Below are 20,847 nucleotides of genomic sequence, written 5' to 3' on the forward strand. Positions count from 1 at the left end.
CTCATGAGAATGACCATAAGTGGAGGAAAAGGGAAAACAAAGACTCAAGTGTCAAAATCCTCACAGGGATGCAATAAATGACCAGAATACCAAAGATGCCAGCCAGCAAGGGAAAAGATGCTAATGAGCACTTAGATAATTTAGTACCACCATAATGAAATTTTATTCAAACAAGAAACCCAACAGATGCTAAAGCTATTGGGTGAAAAAATCAGATGATGAATGAGACACTGATATTTCCACAAAGTATTAATTACAGAAAGGAAAAGAGCAACAGCACAGTGAGGAAGCCTGATAGACATCATCTCAATCAAGTGATCAAAGTGAAGAGCAAAAGTAATGGCACATAGTGAAATCAAGCACCACCTAACAGGATGAAATGAGAAGGGCACAGCATCACTTCTCTGATATTGCTGCCAAAAATGCATATCCTGGATCCAATCAGAAGGACACATCAGGAAAACGAAAATGAAGGAACCTTTAATAAAATAACCAGACCCTAGTCTTCAAAACTTTCAACATCATGAAAGTTAAGAAGCGATTAAAAAAAAAAAAAGTTCCAGACTGAAGGAGATAAAAGAAACATCACAACAAAATGCAATATGTGCTTCTGAATTGAATCCTTTGCTATAAAGGCTAAGCACCATTCAGAGAGTTGGCAAAACTGACTGAAGTTTTTAGATGAAGGGTATACAGGAGTTTTTCATATTATGCCATAAATTTTCTGTAAGATTAAAATTATTTCAAAATAATAATTTGTGAAAGCCTAGAAATAAGCCCAAAGTGAGCGAAAGAATAAGCTAAAACCACTCATGAATCTAAGTAACTAAGGAGATTAAATGATATTCTACATAAAACTATGTAAAAAGGAGAATAAGTTTTAAAGACTTCACAATGTTTTTTGCTTCCCGATAATAGTCTTTTGCGGATTTTCCATCATATTGACCTAAGGGAGGGAAGAGCAAATACCATCTGAGAAGGAAGAATGTTTGAGCAGAGTTAGGAATACCCAACCATATCACTTCCACATGTTTAGCAATTAATTAACTCGGGTTCTAAAAGTGGGTCCCCCATTCATTTGATAAATGGGAGAATGGAATGCCAATTGGTAGTTGCTCAGCCTTCGCCTATTTTAAACAGTCTATTTTTGTCTACATTCATTTAATTGAAGGTTCAAACTCCTGATTAGGAGAGTTGTTCCCCTTCAAAGAAATGCCACACACACACAATTGCACTCCATGTTGAAAAGGTTATGAGAACAAGCTCACACCTACATGCCTCTCATCACAACTGTGCTGCTTCCACCACAACCTGGGGGCACTGTACAAGCTTCTAGTGCCCTCTTTATTATCTGTCCTACAAAGTCCTCACATTTTACTTTTCTGATCCCTGTGAGACTCCTCAGGTGTGCTGGCAAGTGGGAGCTATAAGTCCTCAGCATGTCTGCCCAGGATTGAATACCAGGGTTCTATTTCATACCACCTACATGGGCATCTCTTGAGCAATGCTGACATACCCTCTCAGTGGAGCACTGCAAGCAGTGCCCAGCCAGACCAGCACTTCCCTCTCAGCCTTGCAAGCTGCCACCCTGATGTTATGCATTTTTTTTTTAATTCTAGCCTGAAATACAAATGTGAACAATGACTTGTTTCTAAGCCAAACCCAAACTACCTGTACTCTTGCAGAGACAAAAAAGTACTTCCAATTAGTATCTCGAAAATATCATCTTTATGAGATGAGATTTTCTTTCAAATAAAATCAATAGGAGATAAGAGTAGGAATGGCAGAGTAAGAACTGGTAAAATTTTTCTCTTCCATATAAAGCAATGTTGAGACTGGAAGAGATTATGCTGAGTGAAATAAGTCAAGCAGAGAGAGTCAATGATCATATGGTTTCACTTATTTTTGGAGCATAAGAAATAACACGAAGGACATGGGGAGATGGAGAGGAAAAGGAAGTTGAGGGAAATTGGACGGGGGAGACAAACATGAGAGACTATGGACTCTGAAAAACAATCTGAGGGTTTTGAAGGGGAGGGGGAGTGGGAGGTTGGATAAGCCTGGTGGTGGGTATTATGGAGGGCACATATTGCATGGAGCACTGGGTGTGGTGCATAAACAATGAATTCTGGAACACTGAAAAGAAATTTAAAAAATAAATAAAAATTTTAAGAAAACAGGCAAAAATTGGGCAGAATAATATTTTCAGAACTTTAAAAATTAACCAATCTAAAACAATCCAAAGAGCACTTATTGAAAAAAAAAAAAAACCTGAATCATTTTTCTCTTTTTTTTTTAGGATAGTTAACACACAATATTACATTAGTTTCAGGTATGCAACATTAGTGATTCAGCAAGCTTATATGTTATGCTATGCTTAACATACTCGCAAGTGTAGCTACCATCTGTTACCATACAATACTATTACAATTCCCATGACTTATTCATGGGAAGCCTGTAATTCCCACTTCCCTTCACCCATTTTGCCCTTCTTCCACCTCCCCCCACCCAGTAACTACCAATTTGTTATAGGTCTGATTCTGCTTTGTTTATTCATCTCTTTTTTTTTTTTTTTTTAGATTCCACATATGAATGAAGTCATATAGTATTTCTCTTTCTCAGTCTGACTAGTTTCAATTAGCACAATACCCTCTAGGTCCATCCATGTTGTCACAACTGGCATAATCTCATTCTTATTTGGAGATATATAATATATCCTCTGTCATATGTGGAATTTAATAAAGAAAACAAATGAACATATGAGAAGGGGGGAGAAAAAAGGTAGTAAGGAACTTCGCAAACTCAACACCCCAAAAAACAAATAATCCAGTCAAGAAATGGGCAGAATACATGAACAGACACTCCTCCAAAGAATACATACAAATGGCTAACAGACACATGAAAAAAATGTTCAACATCAGTAACCATCAGGGAAACTCAAATCAAAACCACAATAAGATACCACCTTTGCACCAATCAGAACAGGAAAAATTAACAAAACAGGAAACAACAAATGTTGGCAAGTATGTGGATAAAAGGGGAACCGTCTTACATTGTTGGCGGGAAGGCAAGTTGATAGAGCCACTCTGGAAAACAGTATGGAGGTTCCTCTAGATGTTAAAAATAGATCTACACTATGACCCGGCAATTGCACTACTAGGTTTTGTTCCAAAGATACACACAGTTAAAAGAAGGGGCATGTGCACCCCAATGTTCATAGCAGCAATGTCCACAATAGCCAAACTGTAGAAGATGCCCTTCAACAGATGAATGGATAAAGAAGATGCAGTCCATATACACAATGGAATATTATTTAGCCACCCGAAAGGATTAATACCCACCATTTGCATCAACATGGATGGCACTGGAGGGGATTATTCTAAGTGAAAGGAGTCAAGCAAAGAAAGACAATTATCATATGGTTTCATTCATATGTGGAACACAAGGAATAGCATGGAGGACCATAGGGGAAGAGAGTAAAAACTGAAGGGAGAGACATCAGAGAGGGAGATGAACTATGAGAGACTGTGGACTCTGGTTCTGGGAAACAAACTGAGGGTTTCAGAGGGAAGGGGAGTAAGGTTAGGGGGTAACTAGGTGATGGATATTAAGGAGAACACTAGGTGATAGATATTAAGGAGAACACAACTCATCACGTTGTGATGAGCACTAGGTGTTATATGCAACTAATCAATCATTGAACACTACATCAAAAACTAAAGATGTACTATACGGTGGCCAACTGAACATATTTTTAAAAAAAAAAGATAAAAAGAGAGAGAGAGAGGTAAAGAATCCATAAGTGACTCTTAACGTCAGAGAATAAACTGAGGATTAATGGAAGGAAGTGGGTGAGGGATGGGTTGGGTGGGTAATGGGTATTAAAGAAGGCATTTGTTGTGATGAGCTCTGGGTGTTGTATGTAAGTGAGGAATCACTGAACTCTACTACAGAAACCAATATTACACTATATGTTAACTAACAAAATTTAAATTAACAAATGAAATAATTTCACTAGAGTGGCTCAAAACCATGTTCAGAGAGAAAGTCTATCAATTAATAATTCTCCAGACAGTAAAATGACTCCTCAGAATAAAGAAGAGAGAAAAATGGCAATCTGGGAAGCTCTATGCCTTCATTCCCCCACAGAAACATAGAAAGAAAGATGGACAGAAAAAAGGAAGGAAAGGAGAAGGAAGGGAGAGAAAGAAAGGAAGGGAGGAAGGATGGACCAGAAGTTTTCTGAAGCAACTTTGTAGGTGCTCTGGAAAACTGTCAAAGGTTTACAGCAAACAAACAAAACCCTAAACAATAAAAAGCATTTTCAAAAGGCTAGGAAAGTTTGGGGACATTTTACTTGCTTTGACCCACACCCTCCCTGGTATGGAGGTGATCTGAGTCTTAAGCAGGTGGCAGTCTTCTTCTCAGTTCCCCTAATCCTTCAAATTAGAGGGAGCAAGAAAGACTTCACTTAAAACATATTGAGTATGTCCATTCTAAGTTGTCTGGGGGCTATTTGAGAGACTCATGCATGCTGAAATTTGTTCATCTCTGTTTCACATACCTCAAAATGCAAGCGGGAAAAGCAGCAGGACCTCTTCATAAAAACTTCAAGATGGGCTACAAACCCACAAACACCTGGGGCAACAGACTACAAGTGGAGATACACAATAAATCATCTAAGGCCAGAGAAGAAACTGGGGTAAAAGTCTCGGAGAAATTAGGATACTCAAAAGCAGCCATGTATACAAGGAAATTTAGAAAGACACACATATACACAGGCCAGACAAATGCTCGAAAAATTCCTGAGAAAACTTAAAGTTTTACCTCAGGCTGATTTCTAACTCAGAGGAAGTCCAGCTCAGTGTAAAGAAAGAAAAGAAGGGCTGGAGGTTGAGTTCAATCACCAATGGCCAATGATTTAATCAATCATGTCTACATAACAGAATCTCTGTTAAAAAAAAAAAAAAAAAAAAACTAAAAGGTTGGGAGAGCTTCCAAGTTGGTGAATGCATTAAGTTGCTGGAAAGGTGGTTGCACATGGAGTGTCCACAGAAGAAATACCTAGTGCCTAGTATTTATCCCAAAGATACACATATAGTGAAAAGAAGGACCATATGTACCCCCAATGTTCATAGCAGCAATGTCCACAGTCAACAAAATGAAGAGGCAACCCACAGAATGGGAGAAGATATTCACAAATGACACTACAGACAAAGGACTGATATCCAAGATCTAGAAAGAACTCCTCAAACTCACCCAAAAAACAGATAATCATGTCCAAAAATGGACAGAAGACATGAACAGACAGTTCTCCAAAGACATACAAATGGCTAACACACACATGAAAAAATGTTCATCATCATTAGCCATCAGGGAGATTCAAATCAAAACCACACTGAGAAACCACCTTACACCAGTTAGAATGGCCAAAATCAACAGAATAGGAAATAACAAGTGTTGGAAAGGATGTGGATAAAGGGGAACCCTCTTACACTGTTGGTGGGAATGCAAGTTGGTGCAGCCACTTTGGAGAACAGTGTGGAGATTCCTCAAGAAATTAAAAATAGAGCTACCCTATGACCCTGCAATTGCACTACTGGGTATTTACCCCAAAGATACAGATGTCGTGAAAAGAAGGGCCATCTGTACCCCAATGTTCATAGCAGCAATGGCCGCAATCACCAAACTGTGGAAAGAGCCAAGATGCCCTTCAAAAGATGAATGGATAAAGAAGATATGATCCATATATATAATGAAATATTACTCAGCCATCAGAAAGGATGAATATCCAACTTTTTTATCAACATGAACAGGACTGGAGGAGATTATGCTGAGTGAAATAAGTCAAGGAGAGAAAGTCAATTATCATATGGTTTCACTTACATGTGGAGCATAAGGAATAACATGGAGGACATTAGGAAAAGGAAAGGAAAAGTGAATTAGGGGAAACTGGAGAATTAGGGGAAGCATGAGAGAATGTGGACACTGAGAGACAAACTGATAGTTTTGTAGGGAAGGGGGGTGAGGGGTGGGTGAGCTTGGTGGTGGGTATCAAGGACGGCATGTATTGCATGGAACACTGGGTGTGAAACAATGAATCTTGGAACACTGGAAAATTAAATTAAATTTTTAAAAAAGATACAAATTCCCCCTGAACTCATCATATAGATTCAGCGCAGTTCCAATCAAAATGCATGGAGGTTCCTCAAAATGTTGAAAATAGAACTTCCCCATGACCCAGCAATTGCACTACTGGGTATTTACCCTAAAGATACAAACGTAGTGATCCAAAGGGGCACGTGCACCCGAATGTTTATGCCAGCAGAGTGTTTTTAATTGACATAGTTGTGATAGTATTTATACAGAAAGGCAAAGGGCCCAGAATACCCAAAGCAACATGGAGAACAAAGTTGGAGGACTCACACTATTTGATTTCAGAACTTTCTACAAAACTACAGGATACAAAACAGGGTTGTATTAATGATATGATAGTCACATTATCGATATCCTGCCTTGTTTCACAAAGATTTTAATAGTTTTGGGGAAACATTTACTAACCAGTTTGTACACAGGTGATGTAACTGATCCCAGAAACTGCCCCTAGACTTCCTGGAAGTGAAAGGACAAAAGGGTTGCAAAAGGCTGCAAACCTCTGCCTCCTTCCCTTCCATTCAGAATTAACCGCAAATGATCTGTTTCCAAGGGGCATGTTCTCAGAGAGTTCAAAAATATGAAATCCCAAATAACCTTTTCAGCAAAATTTCTTAAGCAATGTATTTGTAGCATCTCAGAACATTCTTTCCTTTCATTCTCTTCATAAACTAACCTGTAATACTGAGTTTTAAATTCTCTGAAGCTAAAGAGTTGGTTGTTTTTTGCATATCCAGTGATTTCCATCTTGCTTCATCTCCATTAAGTTTAAAAATCTCTGTTTTATCATCAATATGAACACATCTCTTTCCATTTCATACTTATTTTCATTAAATAAGAAATGCAAAATGTAATGAATCCCACAAATAACCTTTAAAAAGATGCATCTGGGGTGACCACACAACACTAGCACATGCCTGTTCAGGAGGAGCATGTTGGTTCAGGGACTCACGTAAGTGCACATATGAATAGCACTAAACACTCTGTACTCACACAGACACTCACACCGAGCTGGTACTTCTCCTATGGGCCCACATCATAGGAGAACTAGCCAATAGATATCCTCCCAGGTCTTCTATGAGCTGTCCCTATAGGTTTCCTGATTACTATTGCTCTAGCTCCTGGAACAAGCTCAGCAGGAGAAGTTGTGGCTCAAGAGTGCTCATCTTTACTGGCCCTGGGACCTGCCTTCATCATGTAGGACTTTTTTGCACCGCCCAGCTAGCAGGGCTGTCATAGGACATATGGCAGGCCACTGCTAGCTCACGGGAGCTCTAGTCTCCAGAGATGAGCATATCCTGAGCAACAGGTGGTCAGATTTAGCAAATAAAAATAGAGTGCCCAGCCAAATTTGGTGACAGATAAACTACAAATAATTTTTTAGTACAAGAACTTCCCCCAAAATACTCATTTTTACCTGAAATTCACATTTGCAACCTGCATTCTATCTGGTGACTCTCAGAGCACAGGATGTGACTCTGACCTCCAGTTTGTTGGTGAGATGTTAGCAGACATGAGGTGGCAGAAGCTTATGACCAGCTTCCACACTGGAGTCATGAAACCTCTGGAAGGACGAGAGGTAGGTGACCCATGAGACCTCTAAGTTAGCTGGCAGCCAAGCCTGCACTGGCCTAAAGAGTTAGACTACCACCCTACAACCCACATGATGAAGTTTGTGTTTGGGGTCTGCACCATTATTCTGGCAAGAGATAGCTGAGGTCAATACAGCTTCCAGAGAAGATCTCCAGCCCCAGCTTCCCAACAGTCTGCCGTAATCCAATCCTACATGGAGATTCTGGAGGTACTCCTTCACCTTCCAATGATGCCCTGAATTATTCTTGCATTTCAGACCTAAAATTGTTATCAAAAACTGTACTGGGTTTGGTTTTTATTTTTTGGTATGTATTATTATATTTTTAAGCACTAAAGAGAGAAAGATGAAAGAAGAGAAGGAAAAGAAGGGTGATTTAAAAATAAATTCCAGGTTGGTAAAGGACTAAATCTAAAGAGCAAAGTTTAAAACTTTCAGAAAACAGGAGGAAATTTTTGTGAAATCAAAGAGAAAGTTGAGTTCTTATAAATATCTGAACTTTGAAATACTAGCCCCCCAAAAGAACACAAAACCATGAAAGATTTACAAATATAATCATCTTAATACGTTATTAAAATAAAACATAAATGGGGCACCTGGGTGGCACAATTGGTTGAGCATCTGATTTTTGGTTTCAACTCAAGTTGTGATCTCAGGATCATGGGATCAAACCCCACACTGGGCTCCATGCTCAGCATGGTATCTGCAGGTTCTCTCTCCCTCTCCCTTTGACCCTCCCACCTGTGCACGCTCTCTCTCTCTCTTTCTTTCTCTCCAAAATTAATAAATAAATTTTTTTAAAATCATAAATAAAAAGAAAAGATGATCTTCTGGCTTGGAGAAGACCCTGCAACACAGGACCAAAGAGGGTTAATATGAAGAATCTTAAGAAAAAAGAGAGAGAGAGAGAAAAGTATAAACAAATCATTGTAAAACTGAGCAAAATGTACAAGATGGCACATTATGAAAAACAAACTTAACTGCTTAGTAAACAAGTGGGAAGAAGGTCTGCTTTCCTGGTCAACAAGGAAATACAAACTTCCTTGCAAACCATGACATAGCATATCACATGTATCACATCTTCTCATGTTAAAGTCCCCTGGCACCAAACACTGGAAAGGTGAGAGGGTAAACTGACACAATTATGAATCTGGTACATCTAATAAATCCTAAGGTGCAGACATTTTAGGAACCAACACTTGTTATCAAGTAGAAAGGTACTCTAGAGAATCCCCCCCAACTCATACCCCCAAAAATCTATACAAGAAAATGCATTGTAAGCAGTTTTTAATAGCAAAATACTAGGAAGTGGGGTAGACATTGAATGGCTACCTACAGGAGAAGACATATAAACTGTGGAATATTCAGATACTGACGTTTTAAGTGAGCACTCCAAATGAATTAACAAGAGCTACAGGGAGACACACTGACAAATCCCAAAAAACAAGTTGGACCAAAAAAAAGCAAGTCAATGTTTAACCACTTGCAAGACAAGAGCACATACTATTAAGTGATACATAAACAGTAATAGTATGAACATGCACATTGGTGATATCAACAGTAAACTGGGATAGGTGCTACCCTAGAAAGGAGGAGGGGACAGGATCATGGCAGGTGGTGGGGCTGTACACCACACTTCAATGTATTTTTATGATGCTTTGCCTTTTTCAACATTAGACCACTGGTACTGTGTGGGTCAAGTTCTGGCTGAGCAACTGCTCTGAGCAGGACTTATTGCCTGTGGGGACAAGGATACCCAGATCTTCAGGGTAAACAGTATGTCCCTACATGGGTATGAATTGACACTTATAGGATGCTTTTTATATCTATACATTGGTTTTACTCTGGTAAATATTTAAGGGTTTATCAAAAGTTCCTTTTAATGTAATCTAGATTTTTCTAACATGAAAAATGATATTCAACTGATTTACTTGACATATTTGTAAGACAATGCATGTTCTAAGACATATATATATATTCTTATATGTATATATATCTTATATATAAGCATATGCTTACATATAAGAATATTTTATATATAAGTATATAAATACTATCCTTTTTAAAGTCATGTAATACTTTTAATGCCTTAAAATAATATAGCAAATGCAAATTTCATGAAAAATCTCTATTTTTATAGAGTTTTTAGAGTTTTAGAGTTATATTAGCCACATTTTAGAAAGAGCATTCATTCAAAACAGGCCAGGAAAGTGCTAGAGTATTCTTGCATTTCTTGCATAATATCTGAAAATTTTTCCACAAAAAAATGGAGGAACAATGCTTACAAAAAATCCAGTATTTGTGAATTCCACATTTATAAGATAAAATTCTTATAAATTCACCTCTGCTCTGTGAGAAATGAGTCAAAATCTTGGTCCACAGAAGCCCAACAGCTCTTTCCAGCTGCCCTGCTGGGGTAGGGGGTTGAGGGGTCTTCCCTGTTGACTCCACGCTGTAGCCTGTAGTTGCTGGTGGCAGGTCCTGCCAGCTTTGGCCTTCCCAGGGCAGCACACATGGGAGCAGATGTCTGATGTAACTCCATCTCCAGCACACCAGAGGTCAGCCCACCGTCTTTGTTCTCTAGATGCATGTTCTGTTGTCACTCTTCTCACTAGATCAGTCAGAAAGAAAGCACTCTTGATGAAAAGCAAACTGGGAATATTGTTTGCCCCTTGAGGAATCCATATGGAATCCAGTCAGTCTCTCTCTACCCTTGTTATTTTTTTGGCCTCTTATAATGGAGCCCTTCCAGTGTTCCAGCATTCTACATCACATGGGAAACAGTGTATGCTCAACTCTAAGGATGAACATTGTAGCACATTTCACACTAGTCATGACCTAAGTATTCAACAAGAAAGCATTAGTTAAGTAAGTTACAATATGTGCATAGTATAAAATACTATACAACTAAAAATGCTCTAAAAGGATACTGATTTATAGTGGGAAATATTAAGGATACAGAAAAAAACACGGATAGAGCAGGATATTTTTCTTGAAATAAATATATACATAGCATATGCATAGAACGGGACACCAGAAAGACCCAGCCTCCAAAACATGACCATCTCTGTGTGGTAAGGACTTTCTCCTTTTTTTCTAACTATGTTATGGTTTTATGGGTTTTTGCATCCAGCAAATTAATACTTTTGCAATGAGAAAATAATAATACTTATTATAAAAATGAAAACAATTACTCATTGAAAGTAATAGAGTAATTGAAAGTGAAATTTTAAAAAAAAGTTATGAGGTCCTACTCTTTGGATTACATTTATAACCATTACCATTTTATTCTTTTACATTTGCCAGCTTCCCATGACCCCAGAAATGACCTCTGATTTGCAGCAGAATGGTTTGCTATCAAGGGTTGCTATGAAAATTCATTGTGAGCTTTGGTTAAGGAGGATTTGCAACATGAGAAGCAATGTTCACAACCCATAGTTGGAATCGGTACAATACATGGGCCTGCCATTCTTTGTGGCTCACCATCAGTAAGGAGAAGGTAGAGTGTTAGTAGAATGTGCCTCTATCAAAAATTAAAAAACATTTTAGTTTCATGCAATTGTTTCCATTGTCTAGTAAGTACAAAATCCACATGCATGTATGAACTACAGAATACAAATTTTACAACTTTCCTGATTCTACCTACGAGTTAATGCTCTCATATTTGCATTTAAAATAATGATTCAGATTATGAGACTGAAGCTGAGAATACTTCCCTTTAGATCAGGAACACGACAAGTATCCCCACTCTCTCCAATATTGTTCACCATAGTACTGGAAGTCCTAGCAACAGCAATCATACAACAAAAAGAAATAAAAGGTGTTCAAATTGGCAAGGAAGGAGTCAAACTCTCTCTCTTCACAAGTGACATGATACTTTACATGGAAAAAACAAAAGACTCCACCCCCAAATCACTAGAACTCAGACAGCAATTCACTAATGTGGCAGAATACAAAATCAATTCACAGAAATGAGTTCCTTTTCTATACACTAACAATGTAACTGTAGGAAGAGAAATTAGGGAATTGGTTCCATTTATAATACCACAAAAATCCTTAAGATACTTTGGAATAAACCTAACCAAAGAGGTAAGGGATCTATACTCTAGGAACTGCAGAAAACTTATAAAGAAAAATGAAGAACACACAAAAGATGGAAAAACATTCCATGCTCATGGATTGGAAGAATAAACATTGTTAAAATGTCTCTGTTGCCCAGATCAATCTATACTTTCAACGTGATCAAAATACCAATGGCATTTTTCAAAGTGCTAAAAGAAACAATCCTAAAATTTGTGTGGAACGAGAAAAGACCCCAAATCACCAAGGAAATGTTGAAAAAGAAAAAACAAAGCTGGGGACATCACGTTGCCTGATATCAAGTTATATTACAAAGTTGTGATCATCAAGAAAGCATGGTACTGACACAAAAACAGACATATAGATCAATGGAACAGAGTAGAGATCCCAGATATGGACCCTCAACTCTATGGTCTACTAATCTTTGACAAAGCAGGGGAAAAAAAAATCCAGTAGAAAAAAAGACAGTCTCTTCCACAAATGGTGCTATGAAAATTGGATAGCTATACCCAGAAGAAAGAAACTGGACCATTTTCTTACACCATAAACAAAGACAAACTCTAAATGGATTAAAGACCTCAACTGAGACAGGAATCCATCAAAATCCTAGAGGAGAACATAGGCAGTAACATTTTTGACATCAGCCACAGCAATTTATTTCAAAACACGTCTCCAAAGGCAAGGGAGACAAAAGCAAAGATGAACTTTGGGGACTTCATCAAGATTAAAAGCTTCTGCACAGCATAGGAAACCATCAAACAAAATGGAATGGGCGAAGATATTTTCAAATGACATTAGAGATAAAGGACTTGTATCCACAATCGGTAAAGAACTTCTGAAACTCAACACTCAAAAAACAAATAACCCAGTCAAGAAATGGGCAGAAGACATGAACAGACACTTCTCCAAAGAAGACATACAAATAGCTAACAGACACATGAAAAAATGCTCATCATCTTTAGCTATCAGAGAGATTCAAATCAAAACCATGTTGAGATACCACCTTACACCAGTTAAAATGGCAAAAATTAACACAACAAGAAACAACAAATATTGGAGAGGATGTGGAGAAAGGGGAACCCTCCTACACTGTTGTGGGAACGCAAGTTGGTGCAGCCACTTCGGAAAACAGTGTGGAGGTTCCTCAAGATGTTAAAAATAGAGCTATCTTAAGACCCTACAATTGCACTACTGGGTATTTACCCCAAATATACAGAGGTAGTGAAATGAAGGGACACATGCATGCCAGTGTTCATAGCAGCAATGTCCACAATAGCCAAACCGTGGAAGGAGCTGAGATGTCCTTCAACAGATGAATGGATAAAGAAGATGTGATCCACATATATATAATGGAATATTACTCAGCCATCAAAAATAATAAATAACCACCATTTACATAAACGTGGATGGAACTGGAGGAAATTATGCTAAGATAAGTCAAATATAGAAAGACAATTATAATATGGCTTCATTTATTTGTGGATCATAAGGTATACATGGATAATAAGGGATGAGAAGGAAGGGAAAAATGAAGAGGGGGAAATTAGAGGGGGAGATAAACCATGAGAGACTATGGACTCCAGTAATCAATGAGGGTTTTAGAGGGGAGTAAAGAGGGGGGATGGGTGAGCCCCATGATGGGTATTAAGGAGGGCACATATTGCCATAGCACTGGGTGTTATATGCAAACAATGAATCACAGAACACATCAAAAACTAATGATATACTGTATGGTGACTAACCCAATATAATAAAAAATTATTAAAAAATTAAAATTTAAAAAATTAAATGATGCTTCACAATAAAGATGAATGGTGACTTTCATCCTAATAATTTAAATTTTTATTTTTCCTTACTTAGAATAATGACATTAAGTAGCAACTTTGAAATATTGTGACAAGAAAGGAACTACAAAAGAAAGGAAAAAGCTTTATATTTTAGTATTGTTAACATCACTTTTTCCTGCTTTTTGAACAAGCAACCCCACATGTTCATTTTTCACAGACCTCCACAAATTATGTAATTAGACCTGCTGAGAGTTTGGAAAGGTCTTCTCCTTATTCTCCACTGCCATCTTCTCCACTGCTGCTTTATAGAATGTGCCATTAGAATGCTCCACCAACCCCTTACTACAACAACTATCTACATTCCTTGTCATGTTTCTTCATTCTTTGAAGATCAGAGTCTTAACTGTGGTCTAGATTTCTCTGCCTCTATAACCCAAGGCTTTCTATAATTCTTGTAATATTTTGGCTTCAACATTTACAGAGATGATGTTTCCCACTGCCCAGACTCTCAGTTACATGATCACTTCATTGGCAAGAACTTGTCTGTTTCCAAAGATATGAACAGACACTTCTCCAAAGAAGACATACAAATGGCTAACAGACACATGAAAAAATGTTCATCATTAGCCATCCATGAGATTCAAACCAAAACTACATTGAGATACCATCTTACCCCAATTAGAATGACCAAAATTAACAAGACAGTAAATAACCAGTGTTGGAGAGGATGCAGAGAAAGGGGAACTCTCTGACACTGTTGGTGGGAATGCAAGTTGTTGTAGCCACTTTGGAGAACAGTGTGGAGATTCCTTAAGGAATTAAAAATAGAGCTACCCTATGACCCTGCAATTGCGCCACTGAGTATTTCCCCCAAAGATACAGATGCAGTGAGAAGAAGGGCCATCTGTACCTCAATGTTCATAGCAGCAATGGCTACAGTCGCCAAACTGTGGAAAGAGCCAAGATGCCCTTCAACAGATGAATGGATAAAGAAGATATGGCCCATATATACTATGGAGTATTCTCCACCAGAAAGGATGAATACCCAACTTTTGTATTAACATGAACAGGACTGGAGGAGATTATGCTGAGTGAAATAAGTCAAGCAGAGATAGTCAATTATCATATGGTTTAGTTTATTTGTGGAGCATAAGGAATAACACGGAGGACATTGAGAGTTGGAGAGGAGAAGTGAGTTGAGGGAAATTGGAGGGGGAGATGAACCATGAGAGACTGTGGACTCTGAGAAACAAACTGAGGGTGTTGGAAGGGAGTGGGGTGAAGAGTGGGTGATCCTGGTGGTGGGTATTAAGGAGGGCACATATTGCATGGAGCACTGCACTGGGTGTGGTGCATAAACAATGAATCTTGGAACACTGAAAAATAAAATAAAATATTTTATAAAAGAACTTCTCTGCTTCCACAACAGCCAAACACCCCCTGTCCCCACTCCCTTTCCCAGCTGAGATTCCATAGTCCAGCAAAGACTCTCCTCTTATTTGCCCCAACTCATTGTGTCAAGCTCACCTGTTATGTGAGCTATATGTGAGTTTGCTATTCCTGCGTAACAAATCACTACAAAATTGGTAGCTTAAAACAACACATTTATAATCTCAGAGTTTCTGTGGGTCCAGGGCTGGGGCAGGCTTCACTGGATCATTTACTTAGGATTTCAAGGTGTAATCATGCTGTGTTATCATCTAGAGGCTCAACTAGGGGAAAAATCTGCTTCCAGAATGACCCAATGTTGGCAGAATTCAATTGCTGGTGCTACAGGACTGAAGGCCCTGGCTTCTTGCTAGTTGTTGACCAGAGACCACACTGAGCTCTCAGAAGCCACCCTCACCTTCTACAGGATGCCTGAAGTTCTGTGCCATGTGGACTCCCCAAACATGTCCACTTCATCAAGAACAATGAAGAGTCTCCAAAGTGAGTCAACTAAGAAGGCAAAATTTTACATATTGTAGCACAACCATGGGATTGACCTCCCATCGTCTTTGCTCTATTTTACTGTTTGGAAGTGAGTCATAGATCCTACCCTACCCTCAGGGGAGGGAACTACAAAAGGGAATGACCACCAGGCAATGAGGATCATGGGGACTACCCTTGGGTCTGCATGCTACCCATGAAAAATCTCAAAAGACTGGCTTTCCTGTCCTGTGTCACCATCCAAGCAGCTGACTATAGCCATAAAGAACCTTCTGTGGTCCTGACATTCTGATGTGACCTCCATATGCAGTGTTCCCACTGGGTCCTAGAACTGCCCAGTGATTTTAACATATCTCCCAAGACAATTTTCACTTCTGTTCTCCTCCAACTTCTCCTTTAACATTCATTATGTCCTCTCTCCCTTTCAATCTCAGCTATTGCCCTTGCCTCTTCCTTCCTACACTAACTGAGTCAGCCAGGGTCCAAGAAGGAAATAGAAGCTTCTCTGAATACATAATCATAGAAACTGGTAACACAGGAGATGGACATGGTGAGATGCTATCTAGAGGCTAGAGAAGAGTGGCAGCAAGAAAATTTCCAACCCACCATAGCTAAGGAGCAGAGGGAGAAGGTGAGTGCAGAAACTATGCTGAGCCTTTCTGGAAGAAGCTGGAGTCCACGAAGAGATGCCCCCAAAAGCAGGGTGGAATGGGAAGAAGTACCAACTTCCCCCCCTACCTCCATCAATCTCCCGGCAGAGCTTCCCAAACTCAGCAGGAAGATACTGACCTGAGAGCCAAAGTATGAGCCAGAAACTGAGACTTAGACATGAGTAAAGTGAGGGTGATGAATGTCTCCAAGAGCAAAAGTCCCAGAACTGGCACACTGACAAAACTAGAAGCAATGAGAATAAAATGTCCAGCCTCCTTATTACACGCCTGCCTGCAACACTACTGGGTACGCTGGAGCCCACCCACTCTCACCGACTCAGACTGTGCTGTTGCAATTCTCCTCTCCTGAATCATTCAGGCCACAATGGAAACATAAAGTGATATCTGCCAAAACTAAAAAGATACATCTCCAGGAGGAATTAAGATGGCAGAAGATTAGAGGATCCTAAATTTGTCTTGTCCCTCAAGTACACCCAAATAGCAAATAATTCTGAATACCAAAAACAGAGCACAATATCAGAACTTATGAGGAAGTGGTGATGCAACATGGGGGCTTAAGTGGGTAGGAGAAGAATCAATGAAACAAGATGGAATTGGGAGGGAGACAAACCATAAGTGACTCTTAATCTCACAAAACAAACTGAGGGTTGCTGGGGGGAGGGGGTTGGGAGAAGGGGGGTGGGGTTATGGACATTGGGGAGGGTATGTGCTTTGGTGAGTGCTGTGAAGTGTGTAAACCTGGTGATTCACAGACCTGTACCCCTGGGGATAAAAATATATGTTTATAAAAAATTAAAAATTTAAAAAAAAAAGTCTACTACAGTGGGAGACATGCCTGGCTTAAAGGTGCCCAGGTGGTGAAGTGGGGGCAGAATCCCAGGTGTGACACCATGGTCTGAAGATCCCCTTGGTCACAAGAAGAATGGGTGGTGCCTAAGTGCTGCACTGTTACCAGGCCCATGGAAGCTGGCTGAGAACAGCGAGTCTAGTTTCGGGTTTTCTGCTCTGTATTGCCATAAACTGCAAACCACTGTGTGGTCATGGGACCTTGCCTGGGACAGGTCTAGCACGTGGCAGAATCATGGGGAGACCCTTCCCAGGAGCAACAATAAAGGCCTATGTCATAGGAGTCCCTAAAATTTATAGTTTTAAAACTCAGTCACGCACTTGAGATAAAAGAGCTCAGACACAGGCAGGAAGAACACAGGGTTCTGATGAAACCAGGGAGACAAGAATGATTGATTGTTCTTCTGTAAGGGCTCACTAAAGAGTGGAGGGTGTGAATTTTCAGCTCCAGGATGAAAAAATGGGGTGCCACCATATTCATTCTGACTATCAGTACTGAAAGCCTTCAGGCAGCAAAAGAGTTTCACCTAGTGGAGTCTGGAGCCTCTTATACCAAGCCATTCCTCCTAATGCCCTGGAAGCATATTTCCACTATGGCAAGTCCACCTGAGAATCAGCACAACAGGCTCCTCCCCGAGAAGACCAGTATAAACCACTTGCTCCCACAAAGTTTACTGAGTGTAGAGGAATGCAAATCTTCAGGTCTAGAGGAAAATAGTATCTAGCCTCCTTTGTACTTTAATTCTTTATTTTTATGGTTATTTTCTCATTTATTTTCTTTTTTGTTATTTTATGGTAATTTTTTAATTTTTAATTTTATATATTTTTTGGTTAACTTCACTATTTTTTTTTATTTTTTCTTTCTTATTTTAGGATCTAGATTCTTTTAACAACAGGCTAAAACACACATAGGATCTAATTTTTTTGGTTTTGCTGTTGGTTTTGTTAGGCTTTTTTTGTTTGTTTGTTTTTTCTTTTTCTTTCTTCTTTTCTTTCCTGGACAAAATGACAAGATGGAGAAATTCACCCCAAAAGAAAGAACAGGAGGTAGTACTCACAGCCAGGGATTTATTTAATCAATACAAATGTAAGTACAATTTTGGAACTAGAATTTAAAACAATGATTATATGGATAGTAGCTGGGCTTGGAAAAAAAAGAAAAAACAGAGAAGACACTAGAGAATCCCTTACTATAAAGATAAAAGAATTAAAATATAATCAGGCTGAAATTAAAAATTAAAAATGCTATAACCAAGATTCAATCCCAAGTGGAGGCCATAAAAATAAGGGTGGACAAAGCAGAGGAGTGAATCAGTAACACGGAATATTAAATTATGGAAAATAATGAAGCTGAAATGAAGAGTTAAAGGTAATGGACTAGGAAGGTAGACTTAGGGAACTCAGTTTCTTATTAAAACAATAATATTTGTATCATAGGAGTCCCAGAAAATGAAGAGAGAGATATAGGCACCAAAAGTTTATTCAAACAAATGATAGCTGGGGAAGGACACAGACATGAAAATCCAAGAAGGACAGGAACTCTCATTAAATTTAACAGAAGTAAACCATCGCCAAGGCATATGATGGTTGAATTCATAAAATACACAGACAAGGAAAGAATCCTGAAACCAGAAAAGGAAAAAAAGTCCTTAACCTACAAAGGAAGACAGATCATGTTCACAGCAGATCTGTCCACCAAAATCTGGCAGGCCAGAAGGAAGTAGAGGAAATATTCAAAGCGCTGAGTGGAAACAATATGCAGCCAAGAATTCTTTATCCAGCAAGGTTGTGATTCAGAATAAAAAGAGAGATACAGAGTTTCCCAGACAAACAAAAAGTAGAGTTTGTGACCACTAAGCCAGCCCTATAAGAACTTTCAATAGGGACACTTTGGGTGGACAGAAGAAAAAGACCAAAAGCAACAAAGACTAGAAAGGATCAGAGAACATCAACAGAAACACCAACTCTACAGGTAACACAATGGCACTAAATTCTTATCTTTCAATAATCACTCTAAATATAAATGGTCCAATCAAAAGACACAGGGTACCAGAATGATAACACTATGAGACCATGACAAATAATGTATATATAATTTAATACCTAGAGAAACCACTTGAAAAAGCTATAAAAGAGATACATTTAAAAATACTAGAGATACCACCTTACACCAGTTAGAAAGGCAAAAATTAACAAGGCAAGAAACAACAAATATTGAAGAGGACTTGGAGAAAGGGGAACCCTCTTACACTGTTGTGGGAATGCTAGTTGGCGCAGCCACTTTGGAAAACAATGTGGAGGTTCCTCAAGATGTTGAATTTAGAACTACCCTATGACCTGGCAATTGCACTACTAGGTATTTACCCCAAAGATAGAGATGTAATGAGAAGAAGGGACATATGCACCCCAATGTTCATAATAGCAATGTCCATAATAGCTAAACTGTGGAAACAGCAGAGATGCCCTTCAACAGACGAACAGATAAAGAAGATGAGGTCCATACATATAATGGAATATTACTCAGCCATCAGAAATGATGAATAGCCAACTTTTGGATGAGACTGGAGATTATGCTGAACGAAGTCATTCAAGCAGAGAAATTTAACTATCATGTGGTCTCACTTACTGGTAGAACATAAGGAATAGCATGGAGGACATTAGGAGAAGAAAGGGAAAAAATGAAGGAGAGGTGGAATCAGAAGGGGTGATGAACCATGAAAGACTTGGACTCTGAGAAACAAACTGTGGGTTTTAGAGGGGAGGAGGATGGGTGGATGGGTTGGCCCAGTGATGTGTATTAAGGAGGCACATATTGCAAGGAGCACTGGGTGTTATATGTAAACAATGAATCTTGGAACACTACACCAAATCTAATGATGTACTGAATGGTGACTAAAATAACATAATAAAAAATAATAATAATTTAAAAATACTACAGATATAATGGAATTACAAAATATGTCCACTTAACCCACAACCCTAACATATTAAAATTTCATTGACTATAAATGGTCTGAATACAACAATTAAGACAGAGGTTGGAAGAGTGGATTATAAAACATGACTCAGCTATGTGCAGTCTATAAGAAATTAACTACAAAAATAATTTAAGTAGGCTAAAATGTGAAAGGATGGAAAAACATATATCATTCAAGAGTTAATCCAAAGAAAGGTCATGTGGCTATGTTGATATAAGATAAACTTCAGGGTAAACAAAATGTCTAGGTACAGAAAAAGAGTTTATAGAATAATAATAAAAGGGTCAATTTATCAAAATGACATGGAAATTTTAAATGTGTATTACCAAACAACAAAGCTGCAAAATTAGTGATGAAAAACTAACAAAACTGAAAGGAGAAAGAGAGATGTACAGTTGTATTGTTAGAGAATTCATTTCTTTCTCAGCAGTTAATAGAACAATTACACAGAAAATCAGCAAGTATATAGAAGAACTGAAGAACATCATTGACCAAGAAGATCTAAATGATATGTGTAGAAAACTCTGCCCAACAACAGCAGAACATTCTTTTTAAGTGCCCAAAGAACATATACCAAGATATACTACAACTTGGGTCATAAAGCAAACCTCAGAAAATTTAAAAGAATTGAAACCACACAGTATGTTCTACAGTCACACTCTAATCAAATCAAATTAGAGATTAATAATAGAAAAACAAGCAGAAAGTCTACATTTTTTTAAATTAAAATTAAAACTTCTAATTAATCCAGAAGTCAAAGAGGAAGTCTCAAGAGAAACCAAAATTATACTGAACCAAACAAAATGAAAATA

At 38.4% G+C, this 20,847-nt stretch overlaps 1 protein-coding gene across 4 annotated transcripts in view; it reads right to left on the reverse strand.

Annotated features, from left to right (window-relative positions):
• Positions 1-20,847, reverse strand: part of OCA2 (OCA2 melanosomal transmembrane protein) — a 399,414-nt gene that overhangs the window by 362,098 nt on the left and 16,469 nt on the right. For all 4 annotated transcript variants that reach the window (XM_032342310.1, XM_032342311.1, XM_032342312.1 and 1 more), the window contains one exon: positions 10,087-10,355. In XM_032342310.1, coding sequence (XP_032198201.1) covers positions 10,087-10,334 — 248 coding nt within the window. In that variant the 5' untranslated portion in view covers positions 10,335-10,355. The remainder of the gene's footprint in view (positions 1-10,086; positions 10,356-20,847) is intronic.

Source organism: Mustela erminea, chromosome 5, assembly GCF_009829155.1.
Source record: "Mustela erminea isolate mMusErm1 chromosome 5, mMusErm1.Pri, whole genome shotgun sequence".
NCBI classification, from domain to species: domain Eukaryota; kingdom Metazoa; phylum Chordata; class Mammalia; order Carnivora; family Mustelidae; genus Mustela; species Mustela erminea.